The 19,851-nt window shown below is 38.9% G+C and overlaps 1 protein-coding gene and 4 non-coding genes across 7 annotated transcripts in view; 4 read left to right on the top strand and 1 right to left on the bottom strand.

Moving 5' to 3' along the window:
- LOC136259565 (heparan-alpha-glucosaminide N-acetyltransferase-like) overlaps positions 1–19,851 on the bottom strand; it is a 51,258-nt gene that overhangs the window by 6,363 nt on the left and 25,044 nt on the right. For all 3 annotated transcript variants that reach the window (XM_066053037.1, XM_066053036.1, XM_066053038.1), the window contains 6 exons: positions 19,217–19,286; positions 5,192–5,249; positions 4,990–5,064; positions 1,135–1,232; positions 615–691; positions 73–237 (listed from right to left, as the gene is read on the bottom strand). In XM_066053037.1, coding sequence (XP_065909109.1) covers positions 73–237; positions 615–691; positions 1,135–1,232; positions 4,990–5,064; positions 5,192–5,249; positions 19,217–19,286 — 543 coding nt within the window. The remainder of the gene's footprint in view (positions 1–72; positions 238–614; positions 692–1,134; positions 1,233–4,989; positions 5,065–5,191; positions 5,250–19,216; positions 19,287–19,851) is intronic.
- On the top strand, positions 10,053–10,123 carry Trnag-gcc (transfer RNA glycine (anticodon GCC)). Its single transcript has one exon. It is a non-coding gene; the product is annotated as a tRNA-Gly (tRNA).
- Positions 13,027–13,097, top strand: Trnag-gcc (transfer RNA glycine (anticodon GCC)). Its single transcript has one exon. It is a non-coding gene; the product is annotated as a tRNA-Gly (tRNA).
- On the top strand, positions 14,991–15,061 carry Trnag-gcc (transfer RNA glycine (anticodon GCC)). The gene has a single exon. It is a non-coding gene; the product is annotated as a tRNA-Gly (tRNA).
- Trnag-gcc (transfer RNA glycine (anticodon GCC)) lies at positions 16,478–16,548 on the top strand. Its single transcript has one exon. It is a non-coding gene; the product is annotated as a tRNA-Gly (tRNA).

The raw sequence follows: 19,851 nt of genomic DNA, 5'->3' as shown, positions 1-19,851 counted from the left end.
ATGGTATGAATGGTGACATCTATTACACATGTATATCACTCTCTGTCACTATAAATCCCAAATAGTACTCACCATTGTTGAGAAACAGCCCCAGGCCAAACAAGATTACGGAACGACGGATCACCTGATACAGCATGGTATATATGCTATTCTTCCTGCGGCCATGAAAGGAGAATACAATTGAGGCTCCCATGATCCACATGAACCATGGAAATACCAGATCTGCTACAGTTAGACCTAAATGTGTAAAGAGTATGACTCAACTACGTAATCATGAATAGCAATGTATGTACATACATACATAAGTAATTATAGCATTTACCGAAAATGACGTGTCCAGTAAAATACACACTCACATTACATACTGCACTAATGTTTATACATTAGTTACCCACACATTGTCACATACATAATATGGTCATGTCACATGTATGCAAAAGACTTGTCACTGTAACAGCAATGAGATCTTATAGGAAAATAGCAGTCATACAGACCTTCAGTGCTGGTCACTGTAAAGCACTAATAACAATACAGACATAAACAAAAACATAACACACTGGGGACACTAGCTAATCATATTCAATAATTAGAGACACACCAGATACGTAACTCACCATTCCACCTGCTGTGGTCAAAGAACCAGTAGCCTCCTCCACCATAATTGACAAATATCATGATCATCAGTGATAAACTGAAAGAGAGGAAAATAGTTACATGAAAATCATCATACTAAGATCCATCAATATAGAGAGCAACTCTTAAGACGTACAATACACATGTACAAGTGAAGGATCCATCATACACAATAGGATATTATCATAATACATATCGGGCCCACTGTAAACAATGCTGTACACATAGCAGCTGGTCCTTCCAAATAAACAAACGCATGCACGTATGCATACACACACACACATACGTGCACACACACGTGCACATACACACACACACGTGCACATACACACACACACACACGTGCACATACACACACACACACGTGCACACACACACACGCGTGCACACACACACAAACGCTACACACAAACTACACTACACACACTATAAACACTCTGTACGTATATACAAAACATACACACTGGGTTAATACATCATACACAGTTTAAATATTATTACCCTCTGAAGCAGTCCAAACTCTTCAGCCGATTACTCTTATGTGCCTTCTTGGAATCATTTGTAGACAACAATGGTTTAGATTCTGATGATGAAAATACCTGTGTACGAAAATGTTGTGTATAATGAAATTTAACCTTGGTTAACATAGAGACAGCCAGGTTAAATTTAACCTTGGTTAACATAGAGACAGCCAGGTGGTGGATGTGGCAGCAGGCATGCCTTTTTTCAGTTTTCTATCACAGCCAGTAGTTAGAGTAGCAGAGCGAAATCTCTAATCCTGGTGTACCTGTATCGAGTATCGAGAGCAGAGTTAAGATGAGTTCTACTGAAGAGAGTAACATGGCGGAAGAAGTCCACAGCCTTGGCTACAACAGTGGCAGCCCCTGGCCTGATGGGAAAACTACAAAAGGGTAAGCCACACCTGTAGTGTTGTATTAACAGTGGCATTCCATCAGTGAGACCCTGGCCTGGTGTTGACAAAAAACAACAACAAAAAAAACAAAGCTATCAAGAGTAAGCCACACGAGTCAGTCTGATGTTGAGCTAGTGGCAGAGTTTTAAATAAGTTACATTACATCATCACTGAGACCCTGGCCTGGTGCTGGAAGCCAGCAAGTACAAGCCACACCAGTGATGGTCAGCCTGATATGAGCTAGCTGCAAGGTTTGCAGAAGTTACACTCCATCAATAAGATCTTGGCCTGATGTTGACCACAGCTGTCAAGGACAAGCCACACCTGGGTTCATGCTAAGCAAAAAATAAATAAATTAACAGGAATGGTGTCTGATGTGGTCAGGTAGCAGGCTTGGTGGGAGCATTAAGGGTACTAGCAAGAGTATATAATATATACTTTTGGTACTAGTAACAGGCACTCCCCAGTAATAAGTCGTGATTGGCACGAGGGCGCCAAATTTGGTTCTAAACTATGGTAGCCTAAGTGCTAGGTTTTGGAAGGAGTAAGTTGTTCACTATGCCATTGTTCACCCATAGGATCAGTTCCAGGAGCAGACATATTGCAGGCAGCAGGCATTTCAGTGTTTCAGCCAAAGTGGCTTGGGAATTCACTGGTGGCCAGTCAACTGTTTCAGAGCCTGGGGGGCAGGGAGGATTCCCCAGCTGGTAGTTTCAGGAGCTGGCTTGGCAGCACTTCCAAAGAAGATGGTGGAAAGAATCAAAGAGTATGTAGACTTTGCCGATCTGCCCCCAGCCAAAGGCAAAGTTTGGGGGCTACCGTCAGGTCTGGATGGCTCTGTAGTATTGGTTCAAGCTGCGGACTTTGTGCAGTTGAAGAATGCGGTTATAATATTATGGCAACTATGGAGAACAGTTACGATGGACCGAAATCAAAACATTTCCCCAACAAGCCTTCTATCACTTCCTGTAGAGATAAGTACTTACATCATTACATTTTTAGAACTTGCATGTGACAGAATGAAATTACAATTTGTCTCATGATTGTTCAAGTCTATAAAAAAGAAACACCTTTACTATTAAAGACTTTATGTGGTCCTACAGAGTCCTTGATTGGCTTGCTATCGCATGCTTGCAAAGTAGTCAGATCAGGCAGAACCTTCCTGCGGCGCTTAATCTCTGCATCAGCCCAAGTTGAAAAGAAGGGCCACTTTGTGAGACTTACTGAGTGTGTTCAAGCTGACTTGTAATGGTGGTATACATTCAGCACAGGTTGGAATGGCGTGTCCATGTTGCTTGCAGTAAACAAAGCCCACCCATCCTTTTCACTGACTACAGATGACTCAAGCTCCTGGGGCTGTGGTGCCTATTCTGGCCAGGAATGGTTTTCAATGAAGTGGAATCCCAGAGCACCCCCAGTTCACATCACTGTCCAGGAGTTAATACCCATTACTATTGCAGCTGCCCTCTGGGGCAGGAGACAGTCAGGCCAGACAGTGCAAGTGTGGTGTGACAATGAAGCTGCTGTGAGCACCATTAATACAGGCACTAGTACAGACTTAGAGGCACAGCACCTAATGAGGTGTCTGGCATTTATTACAGCCAGTTTTTCCTCTTTGCCAAGCACGTGCAGGGTCAAAGAAATGTCATTGCAGATGCATTGTCACATAACAAAATGCAACTATTTCATTCCCTTCATCCACAGGCCCACCCACTTTCCACAGAAATCCCAGAAGCTCTTTTAGATCTGCTGATAATCAGGAAACCAGACTGGCGGTCACCAACTTGGACAACGTTGTGGAATTCTATTTTTCACGTGGCCTAGTGCCATCCACCCAGAAGTTGTATACCACAGCAAAACGTTGCTACCTCAATTTTTGTCACACTCACCATTTTGAGCCACTACCTGCATCAGAACACCGTCTGTGCCAGTTCGTATCAGCGCATGCCATGGAAAGCCTACTCTGAAGGGGTACCTGTCCAGAATCAGACACCTTCATTTAGAATGCCATTTGGCCAATCCCAACATCAATTCCATGGCATGGCTGGAGCAAGTACTTAGAGACATAAAAGCATTGCAAGCCAAATTAAAAGGAGCTCTGTCAACTTGGCTGCCAATTACACCTGACCTAATAAGGAAAATTCAGCAAGTCTGGGCCAATGACCACCACGATATAGATAATCTCATGTTGTGGGCAGCAGCCCTACTGTGTTTTTTTGGCTTCTTGAGGGAGGGACAGTCCCACTAGACTCAGGTTATGACAATGGTGCTCATCTCAGTTTCGCAGATGTATCCGTCAACTATTTTGATAATCTTATCAGGCATTGAAGATGGATCTCTTCCCTCTTGGAGTGGATATATTCCTACCAGAAGGGGCTCAGCCTAGTGGCAGCAGTGTTATTCTACATGAAGCAGAGAGGCCCCTCTTTTCAAATTTCTGATGGCAGACCCCTTACTAGAGCTCGTTTTGTCACCAAAGTCAGAGACACTTTCACTCGGGCTGGAATTAATTGTGCTCCTTACTCAGGTCACAGCTTCAGGATTGGGACAGCTACAACAGCTGCCAGAAAAGTAGTTGAGGAGACAACAATAAAGGGTGGAAGAGCAGCACCTACCAACTGTACATTAAGACTCTTCACGTACAGTTGGCCTCCATCTCAGGAAGACTAGTGGCCAAAAGAGCACAATCAAGAACTTAACAATCTACATCTCACATGTACCAGGTCTTTGTCACACACACATTAATTTAAGCAAGGTGTTATTTTAGTAGTTGTACTTACAGGATGTAACAAGAATTCATTAATACAAGGTAGATGCATCTGTATATGGTTCTCGCACATGGGCTTAAGTTTGGGAATGAGGGAGGCTAGGAGTGAGTAAGGAAGAAGGTATGCTTGGGCTAAAGTTTGGGAGGCATTTTGTTTGCTACTGCTGCTGCTGCTGCTGCTGCACAAAAAAAGTGACTCAGCCTTCAGGCATGGCACTGGCAAGTGTACTATCAAGTAGGGATCACGTGATCCACTAAGCAATTCAAATAAAAGAATTAAACATCTCCAAGCCTTGTTGACCGCTTTCAAACTTAACACTCCACATACATGGATACATGCACAGTACAGCTCAACACACACTACACCAACAAACAAATGCAGATACCACAACCTAAATCATACAGTGCAGTGGTACTGTATAGTAGGGATTGTCAAGGTTTGGACTTTCCTGCCCAAAATATCACCCAAAACTAGCCTTACTATTCAGTTTGACAATACTAGTTAGGCATAACCAAGTGCACATTCGAATATTTACTAATGTAAAATTCAGTGTACAGTAACACTATATGTAACTAGAGATCTTTTCTCCCTTTCCCAACTGTATATAAATTTGGTTTTGGGTGTGCCCCTACCCTTGGCAGGTCTTGGATCCACCCCCTTTAAGGTGTCACCTACCAGTATTGACTTGTTAGATATTTGGGCATGTGTATCAGAAGATCCTCCGAGAGTGTCCTTGGGGCTACCTAGGTCCTATGGAAACCAGAAGTAAATGACATACACAACTGTACTGTAGATGTGCATCCTTGTAAGAAATTAATATGTGTGTGTGTGTGTGTGTGTGTGTGCGTGTGTGTGTGTGTGTGTGTGTGTCCTGTACCTGCGCAATTTGTCGTTCAGTGGAATCAAAAGTAAACCATCTTCCCAACTTAAAATATCTATACGTATAACAACACATACAAATGATATACCATATCATCATGCTGACATTCTATCAAACACATCATTCTTTAAACTTCAAACAGTGGCTTAAGCACATGAAATTACATATAAGTGCCTTTCTAGAGGTACGTACATAGAAAGGTGCAGTACACATATACACACTGCAGACTAACACATAGAAATGATCTAAATCCACAAAGAACTTTTTAGGAAGTTTACCAAACATGGGCACACATGGAGGTACTAGGTGGAGTAACTTAATTCTTATAACCTACAACTACACATTGATTAAAAGTCTGTTCACTGGGCTACTTGGAGAGGGTTAAATGAACACTGGCTAGAATTAAAATGATACCTATGGTTTCATTTAATGCTAAATGGTGAGGCCAAAACTAGTCGTATGAGTAACTTTTCGGTAAGGAAACATGCAAACGAATATCCATAACTCAGTGGTGGTTGCTCTTATCACCTTGCAACAAGTTCTGATCAATTCGTCATTAACGGCGGTAGCCGCCATGGCATTATAAATCACGCAGGAAATAAAATCTAGCTTTGCTATTAACTGTTTAGTGCGTGTAATAGTGAGATGCACTAGTGCTAAAGTGGACACGCCCATAGGGTCCCGTTTTTGGGATAACCAGATCCTTCCTGGACTAGTGCATGTTTGTTATGTAATCGCGTAAAGTGTAACCTTTCATAATAAATTAAATCATTCTTTGAGTTGAAAACAAATTGTTACAGGTTTTTGCAATTGAATTCGCTGCCTTTACAATTGACTCCGTCCCGTTTGCAGTAGAATTCGTCCCGTTTACAATTAAATCAGTCAGTTTTGCTATTGATTTCGTCGCTTTTGCATTAGAATTCGTCGTGTTTGCACAAAAATTCGTCAAGATGTAGCATGTAGCATGATCTTGTTGAAGTACAACTGTTGCAAACAACTCTTTATAAGGTGATAATTCTTCTGCTACAGCTTCTTAGCAACTGTTCTTCGCCATTGGCGATGGGTGTGGTCACTCGTGAACAAACTAATTAACTTGACAGGCAGTTAATGGCTTTGCGTATAACCAGCTTCAATTACTCTCTAGTGTCTCAAGTGGTATTATCCATGGCGAAAAAGATTCACCTTGTGATGAGCGGCTGGTTTCTTACAGTCAATGTAGTTATGACGAATTCTTGTGCAAACGCAACGAATTCTAATGCAAAAGCGATGAAATCAATTGCAAACAGGACGAATTCAATTGCAAATGGGACAAATTCTACTGCAAAGGTGACCGACTCTACTGCAAACTGGACGAAGTCAATTGCAACGGTGACGAATTCAACTGCAAAAACCTGTAATAACAAAGAAAGTGTTATACATCGATGGAGAAAGAGACAGGTAAAGTCAACACTCAGCTGCTCTATCCCAGACATGGCATGGTGTCACGAGTGCAGATATGCATGCACAACAGCAAAAATGGGGAAAATCACAGCTGTGGAATGGACCGTACTGTAAGTAAACTGTATAGAATAGTTCTTTGGAGTGTAAGGCACCTTTGTAGATAGTTAGTTGGGATTCCGTTGTTTGTTTGGACTGGTTTTACTAATGTTTAGACTTTGCCGAGTAACAACTTCATTGCGGTTAGTATAATGTAAACAAAAACAACACAATTGAGTTCCTTATTTGATAGCGAGTATTTAGATGTAAGGTTACTAAGTAGTTCTGTGTATGGTAAGGGTAATATGATGAAATTCGGTGATTCGGCTAGTAGTCGCCAGGAATTCAGCTGGCAATGGGTTAAATTAAAATATTTCCATTAGGCCATATACGTAAGACTCATGTGAATAAACCCACAATCGAAATTAAACACATAGTTAGAATTTTGAAACATGAAGATGTGACTTGCTGTTGCTCATTGCCATAGGACAAACGCTTTGAGAGTTATAGCGCTTTGTGCAAGGCATGCATATTTAGTAAGTTTACATCCAGTTTACTGGATTATGTGGGTTTAAGAGTTAATCTGATTTAATTCATATGACAATCTTCTACAAGAAGCATAGAATGTTAAAATCTAAGCCATATACAGCAAGAATTACCAACACTATTTGTATCATGAAAAGATGCCTTTGAAATGGGGACTTGCTGTAGACAGTTCAAACTATAAAGTGAGAATATTCTTGCTGGCTCCCAATTTTAGGATTCATTGATAAGTTCTATTCCTTTAACTCATGTAAATGTTTTTAAAACAATTAATATAATACAAGTACACAGAAAAAAGTGGAATTTTCATCTAGAGTAGGGACCATAGCACTGATAAAAAGTATTGAAACAAGCTGGTATAGTGCACGATATTAAATCACAGTAAAACAATAAGAAGTGCTATATCCCTACTGTGCATTTCCATTATGGTATCTTGAACACAGTAGGGATATAACACTTCTTATTGTTTTACTGTGATTTAATATCGTGTACTACTCCAGCTTGTTTCAGTACTTTTTTATTGATGTGCTATGGTCCCTACTCTAGTTGAAAATTCCAAATTTTTCTGTGTACTTGTTTGTTAACTTTTTTTGTAAATATTATTATGACTGGTGAACCCACGCATACTGAATCTGAAATGGTGCCGCACACCCCAGCTATATCAATTATTGTCTGAAAAGTGAAGCATCATTATGCTTTGTTGTCAGCTATGCTCAACCCGTTACACAGCATTTTGGATCTAGAACCGTTCGAAAAGCACCTCTGCAATCAAAATAGCCACTATGAAAAATACAGACGATTTCCGTTACAAAGGGAAGCCATTATGTGCTACCACCAAATTGACACTTTTCGCTGTCAGCAAAGATGAATGGAACACAAAGGAGGACACTGGTAAGTCCATGAAGAATGCATTATATGTACTGTGGTATGCCAAAAGGCACCTTTGGGCTGAAGCGACGTCGAACAGTGAAAAAATCAAGCCCGTAACTTTAGCCATTATCGAGTTACGCTTGTCTGAAGGCATCAGTCAGTCAGTCAGTCAGTCAGTCAGTCGGGCAGTCAGTCAGCAGAAAATTCCATTAAAAAATTATTTTTAAAATTCCGTAGCAACTTGTTGAAAGCGTTTCGGGCCAATCTGAAAGCTTGTTTGGGCTTAGTTTTACCTAACCAATACTGCCTCATCATCGTCAGGGAAAATTGAGGCTGGTTTTTGGTAGGGCTGAGCGATACTACCGTTTTAGTGATATATCGCGATATTTTGAAAGTATCGATATCGTGATGTTTTGTTATTAACTATCGTGATACCATGCCTGTACATTATTGTCATTAAAAATCCATTTGTTATGAGTGCTTGGCTAAGAATCCTTGTAAATGATAAAGTCCACCCATCTGGTTTCCCCTGCAGAGAGGTGTGAACACCATAACAACCTCAAAGCATGTGTTACAATAACTGTTACTGTAAACAAGGATGATAGTGGCTAGTTTGTTATCACCTATAAGGATTTCCTGCAGGAATGCTGAGCAATACACTATGTGGCACCAGCTATGATTGACTTATTTGTAAGTATCGTGAACTATTCAGTATCGTGAATAGTGATTTTAGTATCGATCATGATACTAAAATGGCAGTATCGCTCAGCCCTAGTTTTTGGGTGATGTTATTTCGTGGGCCACGCCTACGTTTTGTGGACAGTACTATCGTACTGTATGATTATGCATACATTTGCTTGAACTAGCAGCACAGTTAACAACAGAAAGTGATATAGACTATACACATAGTGTTATACCAACACAGCATTGGTGGTTCAGTGGTAGAATCTTCGCCTGCCATGCAGGGCACCTGGGTTTGATTCCCGGCTAATGCAAGTTTTGTTTTGTTATTCTACTGAGCAGTTAATCTTTTTTGACAAAATTCATTAGGTTAGCAGCACTTATACACATTGTACATACTGTACCTTTCCACTATGTAATGATATCAGACATAATCATAGAGCATAAGATCTACATAGACAAAGAGCACCTTGGGGCTATTTTGTACAACCTTTTAGTACCTAACCAGAAAATCTGATATAAAACTGTGTATGCAAAAAAAAAAAAAATGTAACTGAGCTCTAGATTAATATTTTAGCTATACACTCTTTAGGGAAATACTCAAAAATCAAATACTGTGACCATTTGTTTAGCTCGATAGTCCTTAATTTAGCTGAAAATGCCAACCCCCTTAACTTGAGGAAACGCTTGCTATTAGCATTAGCTCTCACCTTAGCCCAATGTTTTTCAACTCATAAGATAGTGAAGATAACAAAACACTGAGTGGTTTTCATGGCCAAAATACCCAAGTCATGCATACTAATCACATGAGTACTAATCAATCCCCACAATCAAGTTTGGCCTAAATGTTTATATAAATGCTGTCCAGTTGTAGCCTAAGCTATATTCAGTTGTAGCCCAGGAAAGTCACCAACTGGGCTTCTTTGATCTGAGGTGTGAGAGTGCTATATATACACCATATGTGACTGTCTGCTGTTTGTTGATTAAGGAATACAAATTAAATATGGAGGGGGTTGCTGTATGCCTACGGAGTGCCAAACAACTGATGTTTAAGTTCATGACAAGATAGTAGTAACAGGTAGTACGCCATATTTAACCTGGTCATGTGCTACGTATCGCCTTGAATTATCTCCTGTATTTCAAAACTTCAAAAACAATGACTGTCAGGTAGTAAGCCTTTATTTTAGAAGTAATAGAAGTGTCTATGTTTTTAAACAATAATCAAGCAGTGAATTTTGGCAACATGATGATGATATAGACTACAACAAATCAGTGTTATACCAACACAGCATTGGTGGTTCAGTGGTAGAATCCTCGCCTGCCACGCGGGGGGCCCGGGTTCGATTCCCGGCCAATGCATATTTTACTCATAATTTTTTATATATATGAAAAATCTGTTCTGGATTTTTATTCAATGCTATCATTTTCTCCCTACATAACCTGATAAAGGCTAAATACTGTAAAAGTGTAAGGAAAACGATCATTGAGTGAGCCCCATACTAGTGAATCAGCAGCACAATGGACGCGTTTACAATAAATTACGATATAAAGCGGATACCTTACACGTGCTTCCAGACCATTCTCCTTATACAGTGTGCGTAGTCCATACAAGTGCGTGTAACCGTTCATTCCATGGAGGACTTAACGGCGTAGATTACTGCTTTGCTATATTTGGTAATGTGTAATGGTTCATATCACGAGAGTTATCGGCGTAGATTACTATTTTGCCATATGAGTGTAACTGCATTGGATCGACACGGAGGAACGTTTGAACATAGGAGGGAGCGGTACAGGTTCCTGAAGAAGCGTCGAAGGCTACAATAATGGTGGAGCAGAGGAGACTCGAAAGAACCAGAAATGTACACGTTAGCATGCCCCAACCTTCTCTGAAAACCGCGGTGCCATTCAATCGCAAAGTTCCTTCATTTAATGATAACACCTTCATTAGAAATATGTGTGAATTTCTTAACCAGCCTGTTAAGTTTAGAATCTTCACGTTGTTCAGACATTTTCCGTCTATAGCTATCTGTTGAAGTCATCAATTGTACCAATTAACATTCTGTGGGCAGAGCTGCCAATCCTGCGACGATTGGATAGCCGCCATCACAGATGCAGCATTACCCCATTGTACATTAATAGCAATCTGGATGAGAAGGCCCATTGTCTCCAGTCTGCTCCATGACTCGGTAACCTACCCACCGCACCCGTGAACGAACACACAGGAGGGAAAGTGGAATACTTAAGGTTTCTGTCAGATCAAAGGCTTGACCTTATCAACACCTATTATCATCGCTTATCAATGATTCTTTATCATCAATTTACCTGATCATATAGCATCTGCACAATCTATTGACTTCTTTAGACTGCTATTAACAAATCTAATTAAATCATTGTATTATAAGAGGTTTACAATTATACACAATAATAATAATAAAGCCTTGCAGATATGTACATATGAGGTAGCAGTGGTTTTGCACAGATTCTTAGAGCTTCTTGCAATTCCAGAATCCCTTAAGTTGTTTCATTAGTTTTCACTGCCATCAATACTTCAAAAATGTACACTCAGGCTCGCCCCACGATGCTGTTAGCATCTGTCTAGTAGAAACTAAAAACAAAACAAAGGAGGTCATCTACACCTGCAGTTATACTAGAGGACATATAATCCCTACCTCAGTCATATACTTGAAATATAATTTATGTCTGGTGAACTAATGCATACCACATCAAAGGAAAGAATGGTATCAAAACTCATATATTATAAAACTCAATTATGCCCCGACTATCAATTACTGGAAAGCAATGTGGCTGTTCTGCTTCATTTTCAGGTATGTTCTATCCATTATACGGTGTTACAAACAAAGAACAGTACGAGAAGTGCCTCTGCAATCAACCCAGTCACTATGGAAAGTACAGGCCATTCGTTGTGACAGCCAGCTGCATTGAAGCCATCATGCATTACTACAAATCAGCACCTAAAGAAATGGGACACAAAAAAATCATGCATGTACTGTAGCAGCTGCGGTTGGTGAAAAGGGCTGAAGTGATACCAAACAGTGAAGAAATCAAGCCTGTAGTGTTAATCATAGTCAAGTCACGCTTGGCTGAAAGCATCAGTTATAGTCAGTTGGATAGTAAGCGGAAAATTTATCAAATTTTTAAATTGCATATAAACTTGTTGGAAAAACTTAGGGTCACTCTGAAAGCATATTTGGTCTCAGTTATGTCTAACTAATAGCGCCAAGCTGTTATGAATGGAAAGTAAGGATGGTTTTTAGGTGATATTTTTGGGAACGAAAGCCCATAACCTCCATGATCCCTAATATACGGTACTACCATACACTGTATGATGTATGTCGTACAACAGCAGGTTTCCAATTCTTTGCAAAGCATTTGAAATAATCCACTGGAGAAATTTTCTGCAATTGCCACATTTATAAGACTTATACGATTTTTGCCACAGTACAACAGTATATTACTTTTTGACTGTAACAATATGCCAAAACATCAGAGGGTATGGCAAAATGCTGTTCACTCCAAAATATGAAGAATACTGTTGAGTATCACAACATAATGAAACTTGCATATAAAACTTGTCACACAGTAACTTACTGTTAGAGCAGACCATTGAACTTCCCAATGATAAATGTGTTATGGTTCAAAGGTTTATAGAATATTCGCTTGCCATGTGGAGCATGGATTCAATCTCAGCCAATACAAGTTGATCATAAAACAAAGTTTGATTTACCAATGTACAGCTAAAAACCCCAACTCATTTGGGATATACACAGTGACTAATTCACTAGCACCTCCTTCCTAAATGGTGATAGCAGTTGCAAATAATGGAACACATATTAATATGGAGGCCTTTGGTGTGCCAGAGAGGCAGAGATAACTGATGATTAAGATAATTCCAGGGCTTGCTACTAACGAATGGTAGGGAGGGTCAGGTCATCCGTTATAAACAGATGTAGAGTAGGAGGACAATACATTGAGCACGCTCTTTATACCACCATATTTGATTTGATCATGCGCTATGGCCTTGAATTCCTGTCACTTGAGCTCCTGTATTTCAAAATTTTCAGAGGAATGACTGTTAGGTAGTGTGATACAGTATGTACTTTGCCTGTACTGCAGAAGTGATAGAAGTGTCAAATGTTGTTAAACAAGAATCTAATTTAATCAAAACATCTTTGCTTGATCAAGTAGCAGATGACAACATGAAGATAATATAGACTACAACAAATCAGTGTTACACCAACATAGCATTGGTGGTTCAGTGGTAGAATCCTCGCCTGCCACGCGGGGGGCCCGGGTTCGATTCCCGGCCAATGCATGTTTTTACTCTTTGTTATTTTTTAAAAAGAAAAATCTATTCGTGATTTTTACTATTTTCTCCCAACAAAATGATAAAGGCTAAATAAGCACAAGTGTAAGGAGCAATAGGGATCATAGAAATAAAATGCAATGAAACAAGGGAAGTCATTGACACCTGCAGCTATACTAGGGGACATGTAATCCCTACTTCAGTCATGTAAACTTTTTGTAACATATAACATACAGTAATTTATGACTGTGAAACAATGCATATCACATCAAAGGAAAGAATGGTACATACCATAAAACTAAATTGAGCGAGTTAACGCACCCCGAATATCAAATTACTAGAAAGTGATGTGGCCATTCCACTTCGTTTCCAGATATGTTCAACCAAGAAGCGCCCCTGCAATCAATCTAGTCTCTACGGAAAGTACAGACAATTCTCGTGATAGCCAGCTGCATTGAAACCATCATGTGTTATTACCAATCAACACTTACAATGTAGTGGAGTAAGAAATAGGACACAAAGGAGAACAAAGGTAAGTCCATGATGCATGGCACTGTAGCTGCTGCGGTTGGCGAAAAGGGCTGAAGCAACATCAAACAGTGAAGAAACCAACCTGTAGTCTAACTATAGTCGAGTTATACTTGGCTGAAGGCATCAGTTACTCAGTTACTGTAGTTAGTTAGTAGAAAATTCAGTTAAATAGGAAATTGTAAATTCTATACAAACTTGTTGGAAGGGATTGGGAAAGCATTTTTGGACTCAGATAGGCCTAACTAATACTGTCAAACTGTTAAGAAGGGAAACTGGATATTTTCAGACAAGAAAGCCCAAACCTCCATGATTCCTTATACAACACTACCATATTTCCTGTAATGATATCAAATGTCATGATACATCATAAAGATTTAAATAGACAAACAGCACCTTTGTATAAAGTGCCTATAAAACTTGATAATAAAACTGTATGTAAAAAAACAAAGACATTTTTTGTTAGTAGTACCGGGCTCAAATAAACGCCAGGTCCTAAATGAAGGCCAGGGGGAATTACATACAGTACTTCAGCTGAAATGAGCTCTACATTAATATTTTAGCAATAGAAAGCTTACGCTTTTTAGAAAAATACTTAAAAATCATTTAAATTATTAAATTAGAGATAGTGTGACTACTTGTTTAGCTTGGGAGTCTTTAATTTAGTTGAAAATGCCAGCTCCCTTGTTATTGGTGGCTAAATTGCATTAGTGAAGTATATATCATTCACAATCTTGTTGATTCGTAAGGGAATGATTAAGACTGGTAGAGATGCTAAAGAATTAGCTCAGACAGACACTCAGCATTGTTGCCTGCTCTGTTGTTCAGTTAGTGGTAAAGCTATAAGCATTGATTAACAAATACAACTCTACTACTTACCTATGTGTCATCAGAAGCAACCAAAAGAGTACACACATGCACTATATACTTATGTGACTGTCTGTTTGTATTACGGAACACAAATTAGATATGGAGGGGGATGCCTGTGGAGTGCCAAAGAGGCAAGACACTGATGTTTAAGATAATTTCAGGGCAGTAACAGATAGTAGGTCATCCATTGCTAGACACAAATAGATGTAGACTAGTACATTGAGCACACACAAATACATTAGTTGTTCTTTATATCAATTTGACCGGACCATGTGCTATGGCCTTGAATCCCTATCACTTGAGCTCAGGTATTTCAAAATTTTTAGAGGAATGACTGTTAGTGAGATACAGTATGTACTCTTTGCCTGTACTGTAGAAGTGATAGAAGTGTCAAATGTTGTTAAACAAGAATCAAATTTAACCAAAACATCTTTGCTTGATCAAGTAACAGATGACAACATGAAGATGATATAGACTACAACAAATCACTCTTATACCAACACAGCATTGGTGGTTCAGTGGTAGAATCCTCGCCTGCCACGCGGGGGGCCCGGGTTCGATTCCCGGCCAATGCAAGTTTTACTCTTATTAACTTTTTTTTACAAGAATACCTGCTCAGAATTCTAGCCAATGCTATTATTTTTCGCCCTACAAAATCTGATAAAAGTGAAATAGCACAAGCGTAAAGAAAACTTTTTATATATTTGAATTTTATGACTGGTGAACCAATGCATACCGCACACATCAAAGGAAAGAATAGTGCAGTGCAAACCACAGTACAGTAGCACTGTATCTGTACAAAAACAGCCAAGCTGTGAAAAAACGGTGCAGCCTTGGGTACGAAATCAAAGATTGCAGCCATGTTAGAAAATAAAGACATTTTTTTTGTTAGTAGTACCGGCTCAAATAAACGCCAGGTCCTAAATGAAGGCCAGGGGGTGCTACCTTAATACAAGGTGTAGGATGAGATTGCAATAGCTTAATTTGTAGAACAAGGTTTACTACAACTAATCAAACCCATGAATTGTCAAAAGCAGTTGCTACAAGGAGCAACAAGATTTTTCAGCTGGTTCAAGAGTGGAGTGGATTATAAGAAATAAATGTCCAGGCGTCTATACTGATAAATATGGTACTTCAGCTGAAATGAGCTCTACATTAAATATTTTAGCAACAGAAAGCTTACACTTTTTAGGAATATACTTAAAAATCATTTACTTTATTAAAGTAGAGATCCCAATAGAGTTGAAAATGCCAGCCCCTTTGTTATTGGCGGCTATATTGCATTAGTGAAGTAGATATCATTCACAATTTTGTTGGTTCGTATGGTAATCACTAAGACTGGTAGAGATGCTAAAGAATTAGCTCAGACAGACACTCAGCATTGTTGTCTGCCTCTGTTGTTCAGTTAGTGGTAAAGCTATAAGCGCTGAATAGCAAATACAACTCTACTGTGCAGTATGCACCACTACTTACCTATGTGAGCAAATCAAGTAACCAAAAGAGTACATGTGCACTATACTTACGTGACTGTCTGTTGATTACGGAACACAAATTAGATATGGAGGGGGATGCATGTGGAGTGCCAAAGAGGCAAGACACTGATGTTTAAGATAACTGGCTCTGATGTTTAAGATAATTTCAGGGCAGTAACAGATAGTAGGTCATCCATTGCTAGACACAAATAGATGCAGACTAGTACATTGAGCACACACAAATACATTAGTTGTTCTTTATATCAATTTGACCTGACCATGTGCTATGGCCTTGAATTCCTATCACTTGAGCTCCTGTATTTCAAAATTTTCAGAGGAATGACTGTTAGGTAGTGTGATACAGTATGTACGTACTTTGCCTGTACTGCAGAAGTGATAGAAGTGTCAAATGTTGTTAAACAAGAATCATAATTAATCAAAACATCTTTGCTTGATCAAGTAGCAAATGACAACATGAAGATGATATAGACTACAACAAATCACTCTTATACCAACACAGCATTGGTGGTTCAGTGGTAGAATCCTCGCCTGCCACGCGGGGGGCCCGGGTTCGATTCCCGGCCAATGCATATTAATTTTTTAATAAGAATACCCGTTCACAATTCTAGCCAATGCTGTTATTTTTCTCCCTACAAAATCTAATAGCGCAAGTGTAAAGAAAAATTATTATATATTTGAATTTTATGACTGGTGAACCAATGCATACCGCATCAAAGGAAAGAATAGTGCAAACCACAGTACAGTAGCACTGTATCTGTACAAAACAGCCAAGCTGTGAAAAAACAGTTCAGCTTTAAAAAGCCTGGGTGCAAAATCAAAGGTTGCAGATATTTCTTGGCTACAAAGATGTTAGAAAATGGCATGCATAAAGTCCTTTGATCTTTGGGAGATAGTGAGGTCTTTAAAATCATGAAGAGACCTTTGGAGAGGCTCTCTAATTATTACTCAGTACTGTGTATTAGGGATCATGGAAGTTAGCACCTTTTCACAAAAAATATTGACCAGAAATCAGCTTCACAATAGCTTCATGGTGCCTGGCAGTATTGGTTAGGTAGAATCAAGCCCAAACAAGCTTTTAGATCGACCTGAAACGCTTTCAACAAGTTGCTATGAAATTCGAAAAAAAAAAATTTTTCTAGTGACTAACTGACTGCCTGACTGACTGACTGATGCCTTCAGTCAACCGTAACTCAATAACGGCTAAGGCTACGGGATTGATTTTTCCACTGTTCGACATCGCTTCTGCTTGAGAGGTGCCTTTTGGCATACCTCAGTACATACAATGTATTCTTCATGGACTTACCAGTGCCTCCTTTGTGTCCCATTCATCTTTGCTGACAGCGAAGTGTCGATTTGGCGGTAGCACATGATGGCTTCCCTTTGTATTGATGGAAACCGTCCGTAGTTTTCATTGTAGCTATTTTGACTGCAGAGGTGCTTTTTGAAAAGTTCTTGATTCGCACTGCTGTTGAACAAAGCTGACAACGAAGCGTAATGGATACTTTACTTTCCAGACGATAATTGGTAGCTGGGGCACACAGCACCATTTCTTTCTTTCGCTATGCATGGATTGCAGAGGTGCTTTTCGAACAGTTATTGATCTCAAAATGTTGTGTAATGGGTTGAACATAGCTGACAATGAAGCATAATGGATACTTCACTTTTCAGACGATAATTGGTATAGCTGGACCACGTGACGCTATTTCAAATGCGGTTAGCGTGGGTTCACCAGTCATAATAATTATTTACAAAAAAAGTTAACAAACAAGTACACAGAAAAATTTGGAATTTTCAACTAGAGTAGGGACCATAGCACATCAATAAAGAGTACTGAAACAAGCTGGAGTAGTGCACGATATTATTAATCACAATAAAACAATAAGAAGAGTTGTATCCCTACTGTGCTCAAGATACCACAATGGAAAAGCACAGTAGGGATATAACACTTCTTATTGTTTTATAGTGATTAATAATATCGTGCACTACTCCAGCTTGTTTCAGTACTTTTTATTGATGTGCTATGGTCCCTACTCTACTTGAAAAACAAAATTTTATTTACGTAGGATACACAGCTAAAATCCCAACTCGTTTGGGATACGCACAGTGATTAATTCACCATCATCTTTTTCTACAATGATGCAAATCCTATTACCAATGGTAGTAAAGCACAAAACCAAACAAACAAAGACATGACCATACAGACATATGTCAATGTCGTTTTAAATGAAGGGAAGATCATACTGTATTATGCTAGTAGAGTGTAAATGACACTCACCACATAGGATAACTGGCCAATTGTGAGACACTTTGCTTTGGCTATAGAGCGGTTTCAAGTGACGTCATAGGGTATGGCATTAAACTGAAACGTGTGGCAAAATGGTGTGGCATTTGTACAGGTGGAGTGCGTATTTCATTATTCTGCTCCTGTAGAAACACGGACAGCCAAACAACTAAGGTCAGGTAATCACTTACCAGCTTGTATTAATATACTAGAAGGATGGCAGCATACTTTCTGATATCGCAATACAATGCTCCATCTACTTGCCTATGCATTTTCTAACTTTGCGCACCTATCAAAATGGAACGTTCTATGGAGATACCAAAAACCATTGCTATCGTCATTTTAGTATGTTAATGACCAATGATAAATGATTGTTTTACTGTGGTAAAGTTGCTGTCCATGATTCTGTCATGGCAGAGGATCACAAAATGAAACTATTTTGTATTGTGGTATTGGGGTTTTGCCACACGTTTACTAAGCACACAACTAGGTGAAACCGCTCCATAAAAACACTGATGTTTTCAAATGACAATTTCTACATCTTTCAAGACTACAACAAATCATTGTTACACCAACACAGCATTGGTGGTTCAGTGGTAGAATCCTCACCTGCCACATTGGGTTCCCAGGTTTGATTCCCAACCAATGCATACTTTTTACTTAAACATATTATTTCTTTTTCTTTTCAAATGCTAGCTTATTGCTGGAGTATCCCAACAAAATAATTTGCTCACGTATGAATGCACTATATACTTATGTATAAAAAAAAAACACAAACAAACAAACAAAAAGACAACAACTTTCAAGTGGTTTACTCTAGCTCTGGAGAGAGGGCTGTTGGTTATGAACAAAGTAAACTTCATTATGATATGTAGATATGTAGATGACATAAGTGTTTGTGATATTCACTTATCATTGTTCAAACAGTACAGCATACAATACTTTATATAACTCACTTTTTCAAGAACCACAGGAAGATCACAACAGAGATCACCAGGACAAAGAAACAAACTACCCACAAAATGGCTGTGGAAAGACATGAACATTATGTATGTACATAAAGTACAAATGACTTGTGTACATAGAGCACACATGTACATGTTGATAGAAGTGATGTGCATGTGTTCATACTACTTCTATGTAAAATAACAGTAAACCACATTGATTTTACATATTCCTGTATTACAACTCAGACAAAATTCTCTGTATTCTATTTTTGAAAATTTGTAATATACTTCCAAAATAGTATACAAAAAAGTATATATGGATATACTCAGTGTTGGGATTAACGCATTACTTATGTAACAAGTTATGTAATACTATTATTATTGTAGTAACATAACAAAATATGCCATAAAAGGTAGTAATATAAGTCAAGTTACTTTTACTTACAAATGTAAGTAATGAAGTTACTGTAATGAATCTAATTTTATTACTATGAGTAACAAATTTACTACTTTCGTTACTAATCACCTAGCCACAACGAAGTAATGAAACACCAGTTTCTTTTTCTTGAATAGAATTATAACGCATTTTACACATTGTCCAGCAACACGGCTATGTGATAAGGTTGTGTGGTGATAAGGTGGTG

The sequence above is a fragment of the Dysidea avara genome, chromosome 7, assembly GCF_963678975.1.
Source record: "Dysidea avara chromosome 7, odDysAvar1.4, whole genome shotgun sequence".
Classification (NCBI taxonomy): Eukaryota; Metazoa; Porifera; class Demospongiae; order Dictyoceratida; family Dysideidae; genus Dysidea; species Dysidea avara.
This window is presented reverse-complemented; position numbering and strand designations above follow the sequence as displayed.